This window comes from Malus sylvestris, chromosome 15, assembly GCF_916048215.2.
Source record: "Malus sylvestris chromosome 15, drMalSylv7.2, whole genome shotgun sequence".
Lineage (NCBI taxonomy): Eukaryota > Viridiplantae > Streptophyta > Magnoliopsida > Rosales > Rosaceae > Malus > Malus sylvestris.
In genome coordinates this window covers 46,375,233-46,392,659 of record NC_062274.1, presented here as the reverse complement: position 1 = coordinate 46,392,659, position 17,427 = coordinate 46,375,233, and the positions used below count along the sequence as shown (strand labels likewise).

The 17,427-nt window shown below is 36.9% G+C and overlaps 2 protein-coding genes across 7 annotated transcripts; both read right to left on the bottom strand.

Moving 5' to 3' along the window:
* Window positions 1-5,008: 5,008 nt before the first annotated feature.
* Window positions 5,009-13,301, bottom strand: LOC126605402 (pyridoxine/pyridoxamine 5'-phosphate oxidase 1, chloroplastic-like). Of its 5 annotated transcripts, none has more exons than XM_050272790.1 (15): window positions 13,082-13,299; window positions 12,781-12,978; window positions 12,637-12,675; window positions 12,137-12,304; window positions 11,935-12,040; window positions 11,252-11,415; window positions 10,861-11,103; window positions 10,671-10,759; window positions 10,409-10,459; window positions 10,208-10,298; window positions 9,876-9,980; window positions 8,683-8,753; window positions 8,367-8,462; window positions 8,028-8,137; window positions 5,009-5,984 (listed from the first exon to the last, which is right to left on the bottom strand). In XM_050272790.1, exons 1-14 carry the CDS (start codon window positions 13,220-13,222, stop codon window positions 8,071-8,073), a joined length of 1,629 nt encoding a protein of 542 aa, XP_050128747.1. In that variant the 5' UTR covers window positions 13,223-13,299; the 3' UTR covers window positions 5,009-5,984; window positions 8,028-8,070. The 5 variants fall into 5 exon arrangements, with proteins under 5 accessions (XP_050128747.1, XP_050128746.1, XP_050128748.1 ...); XM_050272789.1 differs by lacking the exon at window positions 5,009-5,984 and adding an exon at window positions 6,980-7,458 and having other exon boundaries at window positions 13,082-13,298; XM_050272791.1 differs by lacking the exon at window positions 5,009-5,984 and having other exon boundaries at window positions 7,837-8,137; window positions 11,252-11,316.
* Window positions 13,302-14,130: 829 nt separating this feature from the next.
* LOC126605410 (dihydrofolate reductase-like) lies at window positions 14,131-16,490 on the bottom strand. Of its 2 annotated transcripts, none has more exons than XM_050272809.1 (5): window positions 15,985-16,490; window positions 15,789-15,887; window positions 15,654-15,695; window positions 15,424-15,553; window positions 14,131-14,468 (listed from the first exon to the last, which is right to left on the bottom strand). In XM_050272809.1, the coding sequence occupies exons 1-5, from the start codon at window positions 16,219-16,221 to the stop codon at window positions 14,290-14,292; spliced, it is 687 nt and encodes a 228-aa protein (XP_050128766.1). In that variant the 5' UTR covers window positions 16,222-16,490; the 3' UTR covers window positions 14,131-14,289. The 2 variants fall into 2 exon arrangements, with proteins under 2 accessions (XP_050128766.1, XP_050128765.1); XM_050272808.1 differs by lacking the exon at window positions 14,131-14,468 and adding an exon at window positions 15,040-15,302 and having other exon boundaries at window positions 15,985-16,347.
* Window positions 16,491-17,427: the final 937 nt, after the last annotated feature.

Sequence of the window (17,427 nt, the reverse complement as noted above, 5' to 3'; positions counted from 1 at the left end):
TCTAATTTTTGAGCATCATGTCTGCTAGGGTTTTGCTAAGATAACTTAAGCCAAACTAGGAGTGTTCCCGAGAGGCTTCCAGTTGTAAATTACTTTCAATATAATAAGACTTGAACTCTGGATCCGATCATGGAGTTGATAATTCAATTTTAATATAACATTTTAATAATATTAAAGGGTATGCTCTTTTACAATATCTAACAATGCGTTTGCCGACATCTTACCGGAACAACTAGTAGGTTACTTATTGATTTGAATGGCAGTTAAACTAATATTTATAAATTATTAAAATTAATAGGGGTTGGTACAAAATTTAAACTTATAATGCTTGAATTTACCGCTCGCTCATTGTGGTATTTTAAAAAATAAATATCAGCTTATTATATCAAGTTTCGTGGTTTTCAACATTTGGTATATGAAGTTTTTTTTCGTCTTAGGTCATACCTAAAGTGTTAATTTTGAAATAATTTCATACATCCGTTAGTCTGGCTGTTAAGTCTCTCGTTAACTGATAACGTGACGCTCATATGGACAATGACTGAACGCCACGTGTCATTAAGGGTCCACGTCAAAATTAAAAATTGAAATTTTGTATTTTTGGGTCGTCTTCTACCTCCCTCGACCTTCCCTTCCTACCTTATCCCTCCATTCTCTCCTCTGCACCAACCCACCAAACCCTCATCTCCTCTCCTCTTCGACTCGTCATACATCGACCCTTCCCCTTCCATCTTCGACTCCACCCATCCACCCACCCACCCAACCCTCCTCTTCTCTTCAACGGCCTTCATGAGCCTCTGACCCCCATCTACCTGATTTGACAACGGTGGAGATCCACGGGGTGCTAACCAAAACTACAACCCTTCACAGCCGATCTTTTGGATCTCGGAGCTCCTCTAATTGCAGTTGGTTCCAGTGTCTTCTCCAAAAACCCCAAGAACCACCTCACCTCCTCCTATGAACCCTTCGATCTCTTCCTTTCCTCCGCCAGCAAAGATCTCTTCCTCTCCTCCAAAAGCCCTAGATTGCCATTTTTGGAGCTGGAACCTTCATCAAGACCCAATACGTTCCAACTCCAAAAATGGCAATCTCGATGCCATTTTTCAGAACTCAAATGCAGCTTTTCTTGAAAATCTACCAAATGGGATAGAGCCAAATTTTTTGTCTTTGGCGATAAGGAAATTGGCTGAGATGATTTTGGGAAGATGGTAAGGAGTTAGGGTTGGGTGGTTGGATGGGTGGGTGGATGTTTGGAGTCGAAGATGGAGGGGGAATGGTGGATGTATGACGAGTCAAAGAGGAAAGGAGAGGAGGGTTTGGTGGGTTGGTGTAGAGGAGAGAATGGAGGGATAAGGGAGGAGGGAAGGTCGGGGGAGGTAGAAGACGACCAATTTTTTTTTTATTTTTTTTTTGAATTTCCACATGGACCCTCTTAATGACATGTGGCGCCTAGTCATTGTCCACATGGGTGCCACATCATCAATTAATGGAAGACTTAACAGCCAGACTAACGGATCTATGAAACTATCCCAAAATTAATACTTTAGGTATGACTCTGTGATGAAAAAAACTTCATATACTAAATATTGAAAACCACGAAATTTCAGTGTAGTAAACTGAGATTTACCCTTTTAAAATTGTCTCTATCTAATCAGTAGTTAAGAGCTCCTTATTCGTATGTTGAAGTTTTAGTATCAAAGTGTGCATGCATGGATGAATGCAACCAATTAATGCAATACTTTCTAATTACAGAAATATGATTGTATCTAAAAAATTACATATAATTAATTATTAAAATCCAGAAGAAAGCTATCAAGTCATTTGTATACTTTCTCTATAGTTAATCTATATCCGAGTGAAGACTTAAGACCTCAGCCAGAAATTAGGTTTACATCAAAACATAAAATTTGTTTGTATTTGATTGTTGTGCCCACACAATTTAAAAGAGAATTGGTTAAACATCTATTCCCTCACTTGGAGTTTGGATTTGGCTTCCACATCTTACTATTTAGCAGCATCATATGTCATATATGTTTGGTTTGGACACTGTTTGTCACTTAGAGGTTACTATTTTATACAAAAACATTTCACGTGAATAGGAAAAATCCTGAGACTTCTATCTCTACTCACGTGCAACATGTACATATAAAAAGTTGAACTCTAAGACACAGACAGTGGCCAAACATGGTGAAAGCCAGATCCAAACTCCAAAGTGAAGGAATGGATGTTTAACCAATTCTCTTTGAAATTCTGTGGGCATATATAACAATCAAATACAAACTATGTTTTGATGTAAACCTAATTTCTGGCTGAGGTCTTCAGTCTTCACTTGGATGTAGATTAATTATAGAGACAGTATACAAGTGACTTGATTTCAGACAAACAAAATATAAGAGCCTGTTTGATACTCTACTTAAATCCAACTTTTTAAACTCAAAAACAATTTGATACTCTACTTAAATCCAACTTTTTAAACTCAAAAACAATTTTCAAGTTTTAGGCCTTAAAAACTTGTTTGGTAGGACTATTTTCAAAAACTGAACTCAAGACTAACTAAAAAATATATTCTATTATCTAAAAACACAAAAAGTGAGTTTTTAGAGTTTTAAAACTCAAACTCACTCATTTCTTTTCTCTCCCTCCTCACCTCTCACTCCAAATCTCTCTCTCTTTTCTTCTTTCTCTATCCCCTTTCTCTTTTTATTTTTTATTTTTTTCGTCTCTCCTCCAATCCACTCTCTTCATTCTCTCGGTTTTTTCTTTCACTCCTCTTCCTCTCTATCTCCTCCAATCTTCTCACTTCTTTCTCTTTTCTCCAATCATCTCTTACTTTCTTTTCTGCTCTCTCCTCTTTCTCTCTCGACCCCCTTTTTATGGATTTTTTTGTCCAGTTTAAGTTGTAAAATTTAAAAATTTTAAATTGCATACCAAATAAGTTTTTGAGTCTTAAAGAAAATTGTTTTCAAGAAAAATTATAAAAATTTTCAAATAGGATACCATAGTTTTTTTTTTTTTTAAAATTTTTTTTTCCCACGTGATAGTTTTCTTCTGGCTTTTAATTAATTTGCAAGAATTAAATATATGTAACTTTTTTAGTTAATTAGAACATATTGCATTTCTTGCAAGCACCCATGCATACACTTTGATACTAAAACTTCAAATACGGAGGAGCTCTTAACTTAAGAAAAACCTCCGCACGGATGACTTACTTAAACAAAGGGAGCATAGAGCGAGCTGTTAATTCAAACGTTATAAGTTTAAATTTATCTCATGAATATGTACACATAGATTAATTGTAGAGATTTTTTTAGGTTAATGATGAAAAGAGAATTGAGTTGAAGGTATGTCGATAGTTCTTTGAACGGTATATCAACCTATTGAATGTGAACATAAAATATCAGTATTGTCGCCCAGTGAGTGCATTTTTGACCCAATGAGTGGTGCATAATTATTTCGAGAGTCTACTAAACAATGTGATTGGTCTAAATATGCATTTGATAAGTCATTTGTGGGTATTTGTACTCAATAATGTACTTTTGAAGATGGCTCAAGCACCAAATTTAAAGTAGGGATTTTCCAAAAAGCAAGAGGGTTATTATCTATTAGGGTTTAAACTTCAGTTATATTTCTGTCACAAGAGATTGTGGAAGAAGCAAGAAAGTGTGGAGTGACATCCTGCAATAATTCACAAGCATTTGTACACATTGTCACTAAATATAATTCCAAAAAGGACCAAGCCAAGTCAAATTGTTCACTGTTAATATTCCTATATTGCTCATCAAAAAGGTCATAATACATGGGAAAATAATTATATATGTAGTGATCATTTTTGTGAACACATGATATATTTACACTAAAGGGGAGGGGAAGGTTTAGCCTCACAATAAGTTAGCAATAATGTGGTTCAAATTCGCTTTTAGCGAAAATCGAACCTAAGACCCATTGAGGTAGAGAAGGCCCGGGTACGTAGCAATCTCTCATATATTCTAGAAACAATAGGGGGTCGGGGGTCCTCCCCCTCTCCTCCCCTCTCTTCAATTCTTTTGTTTTGTGTTTGATGAGGGACACCCTCATATAATTTGGTATTAGAGATAAGATTGAACCCCACTTTGGATGTCATGGTTTGTACATTCAAAAAGGTATTTGAAAGGAAAAGTTTCAACTCCTTTGAAAGCTCAAGAAATGGTAGTACCTATCCACAAAATCCACACATTCCACAACCCATCAATCATGATTTAAGCTATTGGCCACTACCATCCATCTCGATTCTATTTGGCGTCCCATATATTAATCATAAAAACCATTCAATTCTCATTAATTTTTACTGCGGTAAGTCTTACTAAGTTTGAAAATGTGGTATACATATGTGGTGAAAGTATTATAATACTTGTGTTCAAGGCTCCAATATAATTTTTTATCAAAAGGGGAGGAGGGGTTTCAATTTAGATAATTTTTTTTTTACGGCTCAAAGAAGAAATACCACCAAACTAAGAGTGAGTTCATATTAAGACTTAGAGGTTGTTTGGGATTAGCATAGGAAACACTTTTATTCACAAGTGCTTCTACTTGAAGCTCTTTTATTAAGAATACGTCAATTTTTTTTTATTGAAAATCCAAGTTATTGAAAGAAAACACTTTTTATGACCATAGGCACATTTAAGTTTTTACAGTCAAATGTAACATAAGCACTTTCAATTGTTAGAAAGCATTTTTAGCTTTTCTAAAAACAAGATTGGCCATAGTTGATTGATTCAGTTTTATCTAATAACATTTCTTAGAAGCATATAGCAAAAACTCTTCAAAATACAAGTGCTTGCATATAGATTTGGCTAGCATCTTTTTTGAAAATAACAAATGAGAGATAGATGTTTTAAAGAACACACTAAAGACTATGTTTGGGGTGAGGGATTCTTAAAGGATTGTGGCCAACACAGTATGGCATGGACTATAAAATGTTAGACAGAGGAGATTAGAAACTTCCTTCATGAGCATTCAACGTTACAAGAACATGTGAGAGAGATTTGGAAATGACTACTTGAAATAAGTCGTTTACAAGTCATCATACATGTCTTCTATTCATTATATAATACATTTCTAATCTCTTTTCGTGTTTCATTTTGTACGCGGAAAATAATTCATGGAATCATTTCCCATGTTCCTCAATCAAACATGGCCTAAAACAATTCTTTTTGCCCCAAAAGGCACTGAAAAATGCTAAAAAAACGCTTCATAAAGTTTATAAAAATTCCCAACTAGATAAAAGGGATTATCCATATATCCCATAGGTGCTTGCTTACACACAATTATCATTCTCAGGAATTCGAATTCCAATCAACTGGTTAAGGACGTGGCCACTGGCACTGCAAATGGACCAATTGGGTCAACATAAATGGGTCACTTGAGGAGGAATTCTCTCTTACAACTGGTAATACTGCGCGACAACTGTTTAATGGAGCGACTGATATACTATTTGAATACGTAACCATCATGTATGTCATCGGTAGTGCTACTAAAACAACATATTGATTGCAAGACAATTTCTCTCCTGCCCATGGGATCATTAACAGTGAAGTTCTCGTGGGGTCAAATGGTCTTCAAATAGATCCATCTTGTAGCCTTAATTAAACTTTTCAAAGGGCCGTTCGATGAGTTTGATGAGATAGATTTGCCAACTTGTGGAATGTATTAGATGAGGCCCAGGCCTTTTTAGATGCATGATTTGAAAGAGAGAGGGAGGGAATCTCCTAATCATTTCTCCTCTAGAATTCTTTTTAAATATTTCCTTACCTCTACTTCTTTAGGATCTTTCTCATATTTTGGCGATGTATAACATGCCAAATGAACCACAAACCTTTTGTCTCCGAGATGTATCCCCATGTGTATACAACCGGTTGCAGCATAGTCTCCTTTTTGTTTTTGGGTTGGACTAATGGCAAATTGTCTCGAGTCATATTCTCCTTTGACACGAGTGGTGATATCCATACCTCCTTTTACATTTTACAAAAATTCCTCTCAATTTCTGATCGTGAGATCGAACGAATTAAAGAAGTTCAAAAGACATAATTTAACAAGGGATGTGTGAGATATAAAAGCGTGGATAGCATCACCCTTGAATAATTACTTTTGCATTCGTTGAATATATAATATATATACACGATAGCGAAAAATCCTATTTTTGCTTCGGTCTATAACATGCACAAGAACAATGGATAGTTGGATGTGCATCAAGGATCTAACAAATAAGAATCGAATCACCAATGAGTCTAGTGCATACTCTACGCCGGTACATATTAGAAAAGAAATGGTGAGTTGGGTGGTCACCTTCCATCAAATTGGCATTTGAAAGATAAAGAACCGTCAGCCTTCAGTGTTTTCAGCTGGTCAAAAGAACCTTGAAAAGAAATTTGAGTTTCTTTTTTGAATTTTTTTCATGGTGGAGCCCAATTTGGTCATGAATAATGATCATACTACTCCTACTACTACCCTAAAATCTAAGGAATATATATAATATTATGAAGAAAAGGCCTACAAATTAAAGGCAGGAAGCTTTAAAGCATTTTTAAAGTGTTTAAGCTTGGAAATATCTCAATAATTCATTGTCCACTGTTTCATGTTACATTCATGCACCCATAAAAGTTTCTGCCAAATTAGTCTCCAACTTTTGAAAAGCAAGAGTAATTAAATAATTGAGAAGAAGCATGCGTTAAACAAACATAAAACAAACAAAAAGTTTAGGATTTTAAGAAGGGTTTTAAAATTTCTGAGGAGCAAAAAGAAGTTCACCTTTCTTTTGGTATGATTTTAAAAATTAACATTTTTATTAATTCGACTCTAAACTACATTAAGACGAGAGGGTTAGATTGAGCCTGAGAAGCGGTAGGTTGAAGAGGAAGGTCCTAACCACCAGGGCTATCGACCGCCTGCAACAATTGTATTAATTATGCAGTTCCAATGTGCAAACGGAAGCTAGAAAGATTAAGACTCCAATCTAACCAGACTGTGTACTTGACGATATCAAAGGCAAAATATTTGTTAGCCAATTATGAAAAGTGAACAGTACAACTTTTTGATCCACTAACAAAAGCAATTTCTATCTTTGCATGCGACAAACTGTCACACTTCGAACTCGTACCACAGAAATGCGGCCAAAGCCCGCATGAAGGGTGGCCGTGTCCAATGATGGCCACCACATGTACGCCTCGACAAACCTTCGTGAGGAGACAACTGAAAAGTTGAAACTCTCTCACAGTTTCCGTGGCCGCCCCATGCTTGCCTTATCCTAGAATTGCTACATAAGACATGGTGGACATAGTCCACCAACTTGCGCGAGAGCTTACAGTTCCAGTAACTCCGATGACACTGACAATTTACCCTATACTTAAAGTTCGAATCTCCTCTTTCCCTTTTGGCCTCCTTTGTATCAAAAAACAAAAGGTTCCACCAAGCATTCGGATACCGTTCCTGCATTCAAGTGCAGGATCGCCCCTTTAATTTTCATGTAAAAGGAACAAAAAGGTTGAGCTACGGCTTAAACTGATCCAAAGTTTACATGTAGAACAAGTAGTACACAGTGCTTTGGTTTAAGGCGCTAGACGAAAGACTATCCAGAGGAAACATGAACTTTAGCTAGGACTGGAATCTGAAGAACGTAAACTGAGCTCTTTCTTCCAATCATATTCATTATTACAAAGAAAGTTTGCAATTGTTCGGGTGGCCGTTTTGACACTAAATGGCTGCCAAAGCAATGACATTATCTCGAGGATTTTGATGCCAATTTCGATATTGACCCGTAACACATCCATTTTACTATCAAGGGAAGCAGTATACTAGAGCATGGTATAACAATGCAAAAAGATTCAATTGCATATGGATTTTGCATTGCAAGTGACAACTGACAAGCTATACTCAGTTGGCAAACAATTCTCCCACCCAAGTTTCATGTTAAATATATTCAAGCGTTCATGTTGGTTTCTAATATAAGGAGAACAATAATAAACTAACAGGGGTAGTGATTATGTAATGTACAATACCCTGAGTGATGGATCTTCACAATGAAGATGATGAAAGTAGTTGTCATGGTGCCAACCGCTCAATTTTCCACACTTGTTGTCCATTGATCTCTTCAGGAGAATATCGCAGCCTATCAAGAAAAAAATGCATGAAAAATTTGAGCTATGTTCTGTTCCTTTCAGTAGCACATCAATATAAGTTAACTCTTATTCCATCACATCATTGTTTAAAACAGAGCTAAGACAAATTCTTTTTGTAATTCCTTGCATTTGTTACAGGCTATCCGTCGACACTCAAGCAAAAGAAATGGAAAAAGAAATGGAAAAAGAACGAGCCATCATAAAGTGGATAGGAACCACCTGTCATGCAAACGAGATTGTTGGCCTTGCCAAAACTCAAACAGCTCTGGCTTAAGTCTGTATCCTCCCCAGTTTTTAGGTTTTGGAATTAAACTTCTGCACCAAGAAAAAACAAGTGGAATCTAATTTCAGAGTACATATATAGAATGCAAATTAGTTTCCAATCTATTTTTAGGTTGTTCAGACAGGAATCTAAACTTAATGCAAACAGCAGCACCTATGATCCATGCAGCACATAAGATGGTGATAGGGGACTGAAGCAAGCACAATTATAACTGATTATTGCATAAAGCTATTAGATATCTGTATTACTTACCCATCAGAGAATTTTTCTTCTAGTTCTTTGTATTGGTCATACAGAACATGCCTTCCAGGAACAACAGTGCTCTGGAATAAGAATATACCAATTGTTTATATTCCTTAGAGAAAATTAATGGTATCAGTAAAATAGAGAGAGAAAATGGAATAATAGTACGAATAATAATCAAACTGTAAATCTTTCACCTTTTACTTCCCATAAATTGAATAATCTTTTCTACTTTTCAAGTAATTTTATAATATAGTCTTGCTGATAGGTTTAAAATTCCACCAAACAACTAATCTACCACTGGCTGTGCAATTACACTAATTTGGTTTGATAATGTAAGGTAAATTTATATTGGAAAATGGAAAACAAAAAATGAAGAAACCTACACAAGAGTCTCGGTGAAAGAAGTTACTTACTCCCTTATTTAAAAAATATTGGAAAATTATTTCCTTACACCCCTTTTTCTCCTTCTGCACACCTGTGTTACAATTTGAATTGTTTGGATCATTTGATGAATTGGGTTTTTTTCTTTCTTTGTTTTGGGTTTTAATGAATTCAGTTGGATGAATTGCCACCTAATTATGTTTTGGTTTTGAACTCAAATTTCTCCTACCCAAAAGGAAATCAAAGAAACATAAAGAGAGCAGCAGCAGAGAGACAAAATTTGCAGCCAAAATTGTTTTACATGCCTGCGAGTCTGTGAGATGTGGGTTAGCAGTGGGGGCGAAATGAGAGTTCTCCGTTTTACCAATGTGAAACAGAAAGAGGTGGAATGGGTTAACACATGGAAAGTGACTAATTTAGCCTTGTACGTGAGACTCATGGGGAGCATATTGACAATGACTTAACAAAAATTTTAATTTGGGGCTCAATTCCTAACAGTTCTCACCACAATGGTTTAATTCCTAATTTATTTACGATAGGGTTATCTTCCTAATTATTTATGTCCCTTGACTCTCCCTTAATTTATTCAATCCAAGGGCCAGAAATATTCAGGGTATGTAGGGGTAGATAATAGGTGCGAGGAAATTGCTTCCCATATTATCAATTAAAACTTTATCACATATAACTTGCCGCTGATTCTCGAGGAAATTTTGCGAGCCTTCAAAATCTATATAAAATTTATGCAGCAATTGAGAAAGAACGTGTCCTATCAAGAGTAGTGAATTCATTAATATAAGAGAAGATTGAGTGAGACAAACCTGCTTGCTAACTATTGCTCCAATCTGACTGCCTCGAGGACGGCTATGGAAGTATTGATCAGATTCCTCATCAGAAACTTTCTGCACAGACCCTTCCACTCTCACCTGTAAGCCAAAGATGGTGTTATGAGACAATCTTCATACATGCAGATCATCAAAACAGCAATCCCTCATCCAGTTTTCTTTTATGTCAATAGCTAAAATATTTATTAGAAAGCTACAAAGTACAAACCAATGTAAGGCCAAAACAAAAGTAGGTTAACCTATGCATACAAGCACTATAGGCTCCGTATTCTAAAAGCATTAGCCACAAAGTGAAAAACACAGTTTACCTGCCGATTCAGGCCATCCCAGTAGAAAAGAAGAGATGCACGAGGATTTTCAGACAATTCATGTGCCTTTTGACTTTCATAGTTCGTGTACCTGCACAAATTAATACCATTGAATTAAGAATATTATAAGCATCTTCATTAATAACATAATCTGCCTTGTTGATATATGTACAGCCTCAATAATAACAGATGGATACTAACCAGACAAAACCGTTCTTATCAAATCCTTTGAGCAATACCATTCGTGATGAGCTGTAGAAGAAACTAATTTATGTTAACTATAACAGGTTATAATACATGCATGAGAAAAATCATTTTAATATCCAAAACAAAAAATGCAGAGAACAAAACTTTAGGGACTATGGTGAAAGCAATAAAATAGCCATGTATAACATGTAAGAACATATGAAACATAAGTTACTATTGATAAAAGAGACATAGTAACATAGGAAACAGATATTACATTTTTCCATTCTTGGTAGCCGTTGACAATGCCATAGCATTTGGTTCCCTCAATCCAGCAGCCACTACATCGTCGAACCATTTGCGGAACTGTAAAATAAGTAAGGGCTTACTGTAAAAATGAGGGACACCTTTTGCAACTAAATCTGACATAATTGAAACCAGCTAGACTTAAGACGCTGAATCTTTACCTGATCAAAGGGGTCAGCCTCCACCTGTTCCTCAAGAAACTCAGGAGAAATATAGTTCTCTCTTAGAGCTGATATATCAACTTGTGGGGGCATTCCAATACGGACACACATAGAAGTGCCTGGATATGGTGGAAGGCGAAGCTTATATTTATCAGCAATAGATGGTGGGACAAATCTACCACCCAGAAAATGGTGTGGACCAAAAAATTTCTTTGCACACAACTTTGGAGCAGTCAGAGAAACCTGGAAAGTAGCAAGTTTGCATCAACAGGATGGCTTATTGTATATAAATAAATACACATGTACATATAAATAGATACAAATTTTAAATAAAAATCGCAAAGTTCAATCATTTGTAGCCAAGACTAGGTTGAGAGCTACTACAACATACCAACATGTCAGGCTTAATGCCTTCGACACCACCATCCCCTTCAACATGCCACCCAGATGGAATATCTACAGAGACAATAACAGAAGACTTTTCGCGAGTTTGATCATATTTTTTTACACAAACAAGCTTTTGGATCAGGTTATCAAAGGGAGGCCTTGGGGAACCTGAAGTATTACAAACTATTGCAGTTAGAGATATCATATAACCCAACCAAAAATAAACCACAATCATCAACAAGTTAAGAATCTCTAATCAGGATGAAAATTATTGAGTGGTTATATATGTCAGGGTCCTGCATAAATAAAAAGGAGTAAAGACTGATAAATCATTTGTTGAGTTGAGATTTTGTCGAAGAACTATGGCTTATCTGAGAAAATTGAGCAGTCAGATTTAATCTTAGGTTTATGTAGTTGAGCAAATTTGGTATTTTCTATGACAATTTATGATAGAAATACCAACCCAGACAATATCTTGCCAGAGAGCAGGGCAATGTAATCTTAGGTTCCACTGTACATATGTTTAAATGTTTAGGATGTAAAGTATTTCCGACTTATCATGTCAGTTTCTTATACTTGGACAACAATTGAAGGAGAATCAGAGTGATTGTGTCAACAAAATTGTATTGGCATCCTCACTACATAGAGAAAGGTCAATTTGCCTAAAATGAAAAAAGTAGTAATTACCATGGAATGAGAAACCGAACATTGCATCTACAATAATGTCAAAGTCCTTTGACAAGTCCAACGGCAGATCTTCCACTGAGATGAAGGGGACTGACAGTGATTCCAGCTGCAAAATAATCATTATGAGACAAATCCAACAGCCATGTATCTGTAATATAACCCCACATTCAAGAGTTTTTTAACTTTGAGTTGTATTCCATACTTGCGTAACAAGACCAGCATAAAGAGGCTTAGCAGTACGCTTTGGATAACAAACAGACAGCTTATAACCAAAGTGATACAGGTGACGAGCAGCCACGAGACCATCACCACCGTTGTTTCCAGGGCCACAAATCACAAGGACTCGATTATACTCACTTGGTTTATAGACCTGCCAAATATATTAAGAAACAAATATGAAGCACCATATAACCCAAATGCAGTTCCTCAAGTCACTCCTAAATGAACATTTTTTACACCTAGTAGCGTTGCGGAATACTCAGATGAAATAATCTCATTGCATCTCTCAACAGAAAGTAAATAAGTAAATTAACGATTACAGTTCGGCTAGTTACATGTGCATGATCATCAACAACAATACGAACAATCAAATAGTGCAGAAAGCCCAAAAACAAGAGGCATACGAATATCCGAAAACAACGAGTTCACATTCAATTAATCACAAAATACACTGAAAACTGCTAGGAAAGTGAAAATCTTTACCTCTGCAATGGAAGTGGCCACGCTCAAACCAGCCAATTCCTACAAAATTAACAAAAACCCAGAATTGAGATTGTCAGTAAATGACTATGAACCCAACCCATCATACAAAAAATACTTTTAAAAGGGAAAAGGAGAGTGACTGACCATTAACTGGTCGACGCTGAAGCCGAGAGGACCCATGAGGATCTCATCGATCTCAGCAGCTTCACGCTGCGTCAGGTACGATATATCCTCCGGATTCTGCATGCTGGGTACTGCGCCTACAGACCCAACTCCCGCTGCGCTGCTGGGGTTCGAACAAAACGCATGAATTGCAGGGCTCAGAACTGGTTGAAGAAATGCCTGCAAAATTTAACGATACAGTATATGAATTTACTGAATTCTTGGTTCTAGAGAGAGAGAGAGAGAGAGAGAGAGAGAGACAGAAGAGAAGTTAGAAGCTTACAGAGACAGTGGAGAGAGGGTTGTAGAAAGAGGTGGAAGCGTTCGAAATGGAAGTGGAAGAGAGCGATTGGGAAACTAACCCAAATTGGGTTAGGAAGAGGACACGTGTCATTATTCTGGTTTTGCGTGCCAATGACCACATTGGACTGCGCCTGCGAGCAAAGCTTGTTTTCTTGGCAGAACTTCAACTTCTTTAACTTCCTCAACTTCCCCAACTTCCTCAACTTGGGTTTTAGGGGCACAATATCTCTGAAATGACACATAGTTAACGGAAATAACCTAATATCTTAAAACAAACCCTTGCTTTTGGCCTTTGGATCAGCGACAATCCCTCTTAGGGGTGGTTTGGTAGTGAGATGCTTAAAAAAAAAGCACCCATGAAAAAAAGCTGTGAGGGTTTTAGGTGTTTGGTAAACTGAAAAAAAAATGGCTTATTTTGGAAGCTGCTGTGAGAATAAGCTGAAAATAAAGGAAAAAGCTGAAGCTGCTATTTGTAGCTTTGTAAAATTGGTTTTTTTTTCAAAGCACACGGAGTTACAGTGCTCCTTTAATGAAAAGACCCACTATCATACTGCTTTTTTTTCCAAAAGCACTTTTACAAAAAAGTTTACCAAATACTCTGCTGATTTATTTCACAGCCGCTTATTCTCACAGCAGCTTTTTTTCAAAGCACAACAATACCAAACCAGCTCTTACTTCTTCTTTCCTCCTAGTGGTTGCTCAAACTCGAATCCTTGAATGTTACAATCTTAAAGGGCTTGTAAAGAGTAAGTTCGACATTTCATGCTTTTTGTCGACGATTGCAAGATCATCAAAGTGATGGGATCTTTCCCTATGGTGCCTTTTAGTTCTTGTAAGCGTAATCTTTTATGTCATTTGGATTTCAATTACTTGTAGCTAAGCAATTCTACTGTATTACTAGAAAGTTTGTCGTTGTGAAATTATAGTGTTTCTTTTAGCGTTTGTGGCCTGGATATTGAGTTCTTAGTTATAGTTGTATAATTTTAGAGTAAAAACATGACATATTATAACAGATTGGGTCATTTGAGATAAATTGTAAATGGGGATACTCCAATGATCCACTTCCATAAAAATTATAACAACACACATTCTACATAGAAACCAATTTGGCATGAAATCAAGGCCAATATATAATATCCACAAAAATACGTAGGACTTTGTTTCGCTGCAAAGATTTAGACATTATTGTCACTGTTGATCCTTCTCCGCCAATATGTTCTGAATCTTGTCGATGAAGTTCATCATCGTATCCAAACCCTTTTCGTCAAGTCTCGGAACAGTGTGGCCTTTCGGATGATGAATCACCGAAGCATCTACACAGTGTTCCAACAGTTCAAGCCCGTACGGCTTCAAGAAATCCATCTCTCCTGCAACACATATAACACACTCGTAAATAATCCACAGACGAACACCTCAAGGCCGTAGATGATTTTAGATACTAAGGGCTGGTTTGGTATTGCTGTGCTTTGAAAAAAAGCTGCTGTGAGAATAAGCGGCTGTGAAATAAATCAGCTGAGTGTTTGGTAAACTTTTTTGTAAAAGTGCTTTTGGAAAAAAAAGCAGTCTGATAGTGGGTCTTTTCATTAAAGAAGTACTGTAGCTTCGTATGCTTTGAAAAAAAAGCCAGTTTTCCAAAGCTACAAATAGCAGCTTCAGCTTTTTCCTTTGATTTCAGCTTATTCTCACAGCAGCTTCTAAAATAAGCCATTTTTTTTTCAGTTTACCAAACACCTAAAACCCTCACAGCCTTTTTTCATGGGTGCTTTTTTTTTAAGCACTTCACTCCCAAACTAGGTCTAAGTAGGTTTACCAATGCGGTTCTCTCGAGTGGAGGATAGCCCGTCCACGTTAACGGATAATTTTGGATCGTTGATTATAACAAGTCAGTGTCCTACAATGTAGAACCCATAAATGAAGGGAAACAATGGAAACGGAAAATGCGACCAACCAACTAATTCAATTCATTTAATAACATTACAAATTTGGCCAGGTTTTGAAATAATATGTTGCTTATGCTAATTGTTGGGTAAGGAAATGTGTGTCACTCACACCAAGTCAACCAACTAATTAAAACCATATGCATAAGCCAACGATTCTGAACCGTTAATTGAAATAAGTCCTATAAAATATAAGAATTGACAAATTAATAAAGTCCGAGTCCCCGCTCCTAACCGATTCTAGGTAATTAATTAAAACAGGTCCTGCAATATAAAACCCATCAAACCAATAAATTCGAGCGATTTTGAATCGTTGATTGATTTTGTACCTAACAAAGTTATTTGTGCATTCGAAAATTGAGCAAATAAATGAAACGAAATATACCTAAAAAGTGAAGGGACGGGCACTGAATGGGAGACGAATAAGCATCCTCAGCCACCGCCGGTGACTTGAATTTCGCCCCTCCGATTATTATCAGGAATTTAATTTTGGGAACTTTAGTCAATGCCACACCCTGCAACCAAACCAAAACGACACCACCTCAACTCCCTCGTCACCTTTCATTTCTTTAAATTATATTAAAAACTTGAATTATTTGCTTCTTTTCTACCTACCTTCGCTTGCAGCCCCGGCAGCCCCGCCGACAGTATTGCTCCCTGCATTCATTCATCAATACCTACTTAATACATTACATTACTGTAAATTATAACCGACTTATAGCCGGTTAAAAGCGTTAATAAAATAAATACCTGGGAAAAACCAACAAGGCCATCGAACGGTCCCTGTTTAATCATGTAATCTTCTATGTATTCCAGACACTCGTCAAAGTTCGTGTACGCTGAAAATTCCTGTAAAAAAAAATAAAAACAAAAAATTAGATTCCACATAAAAATTAAAAAAAAAAAGCAAGAACAAGAATCTGGGATTTGAATTTTTGTTTTTTACCTGGTTGAATTGGAACCACTCGTAATAAGGAGGATCGAAAATGCCGTCGACGTCGGATTTACCTTGGGCCGGAAAGGGCCCATCGAGATAAACCATGTCGAGCTTCTCGAGCACCGATTCCGGCCACTTGCCCACTTGCTTCCTCATTATTTCCCCGCTAGTTCGGAACCCATGGAGGCACAGAAACCTGGGCTTCCTCGAACACCTGCCGCCTTCTCCGCTTCCTTGGCTCCCCATGTTTTCTGCTGTTTTTCGGAGAGAATAGAGAGAAGAAGAATATCCCGACCGGTCGACGAGGTTTTTGTTGTTGTTCTCGGCAGCTCCGGTAGTCTGAGAGGAGGGATGGAATGCGTGTGGAATTTGGCTGGATTTAAAAGGAGCAGGTTGGAGGGCAGTTTTGACATTGACGACGTCGGGTGGAAATCTCCATCGTTCAAATTCAACGTGAACGACCACGGTGTTTGATGTGGCAGATGACGTTATCGTCAAGGGACAGACTCTGAGAACGCAAAAGCTTTGATTTGACCCCGCGTGGGCAAAAAGTACGTGCCCGCTCGCCCGTGTGTGCCATTGAAAAAGGATGAACTTAAAATTAGACTAAATAGCTAAAATAATTTTTGAGATTTGTATAACTCATCATTTTGATCCATAATATTTTAAATTGATAAAAGTGATTCTTGAGATTATCTCTCATCCATTATTTTGGTCATTCCGTTAAAAACTCCGTTGAGTGTCCCGAAGCTCTTGGCCAGAAGTTTAGGTAATTTTCAAAATTTCGTAACTCAATCGTTTCTTAACCAAATTCGACCCATAATATATCAAAATGAAGATACGAAAGTGTAGAATAAGATTATACTTATTTGGAAGCCCAATGGCTAGAAAATAGCCTCAAGGTTGACTGGTTTGATGGAAAATTGGAAAACTCGTCGGAAACTGGGTAAACTTTAAACGTTCATAACTTCTTCAATACTCAACGAAATCAAGTGATTCAAAAATGAAAATCATACTTCACGACGAGACAAAGAGAATGGTACATATTTAGATGGCTAAATCTCTGTGTTTTATCCAGAAAACGGCTCGAAAGTGGCTGTCTTGGTCTCGAGTTAGCCACTTTCGAGCCATTTTCCAGCCAAAGCATGGCTATTTAGCCTTCTAAAAAGGTATCATTCTCTTCTTTTCGTTGAGAAGTATGCTTTTCATTTTTGAATCACTTGATTTCGTTTCATATTGAAGAAGTTATGAACGTTTAAAGTTTACCCAGTTTCCGGCGAGTTTTTCAGTTTTCTCTCGGACCAGTCAACTTTGAGGCTATTTTCCGGCTATCTCCGGCAGCCATTGGGCTTCCAAATAGGTATAATCTTATTTTACACTTTCCTATCTTTATTTTGATATATTATGGGTCAAATTTGGTTAAGAAACGATTTGAAATGTTAGGGACCAAAG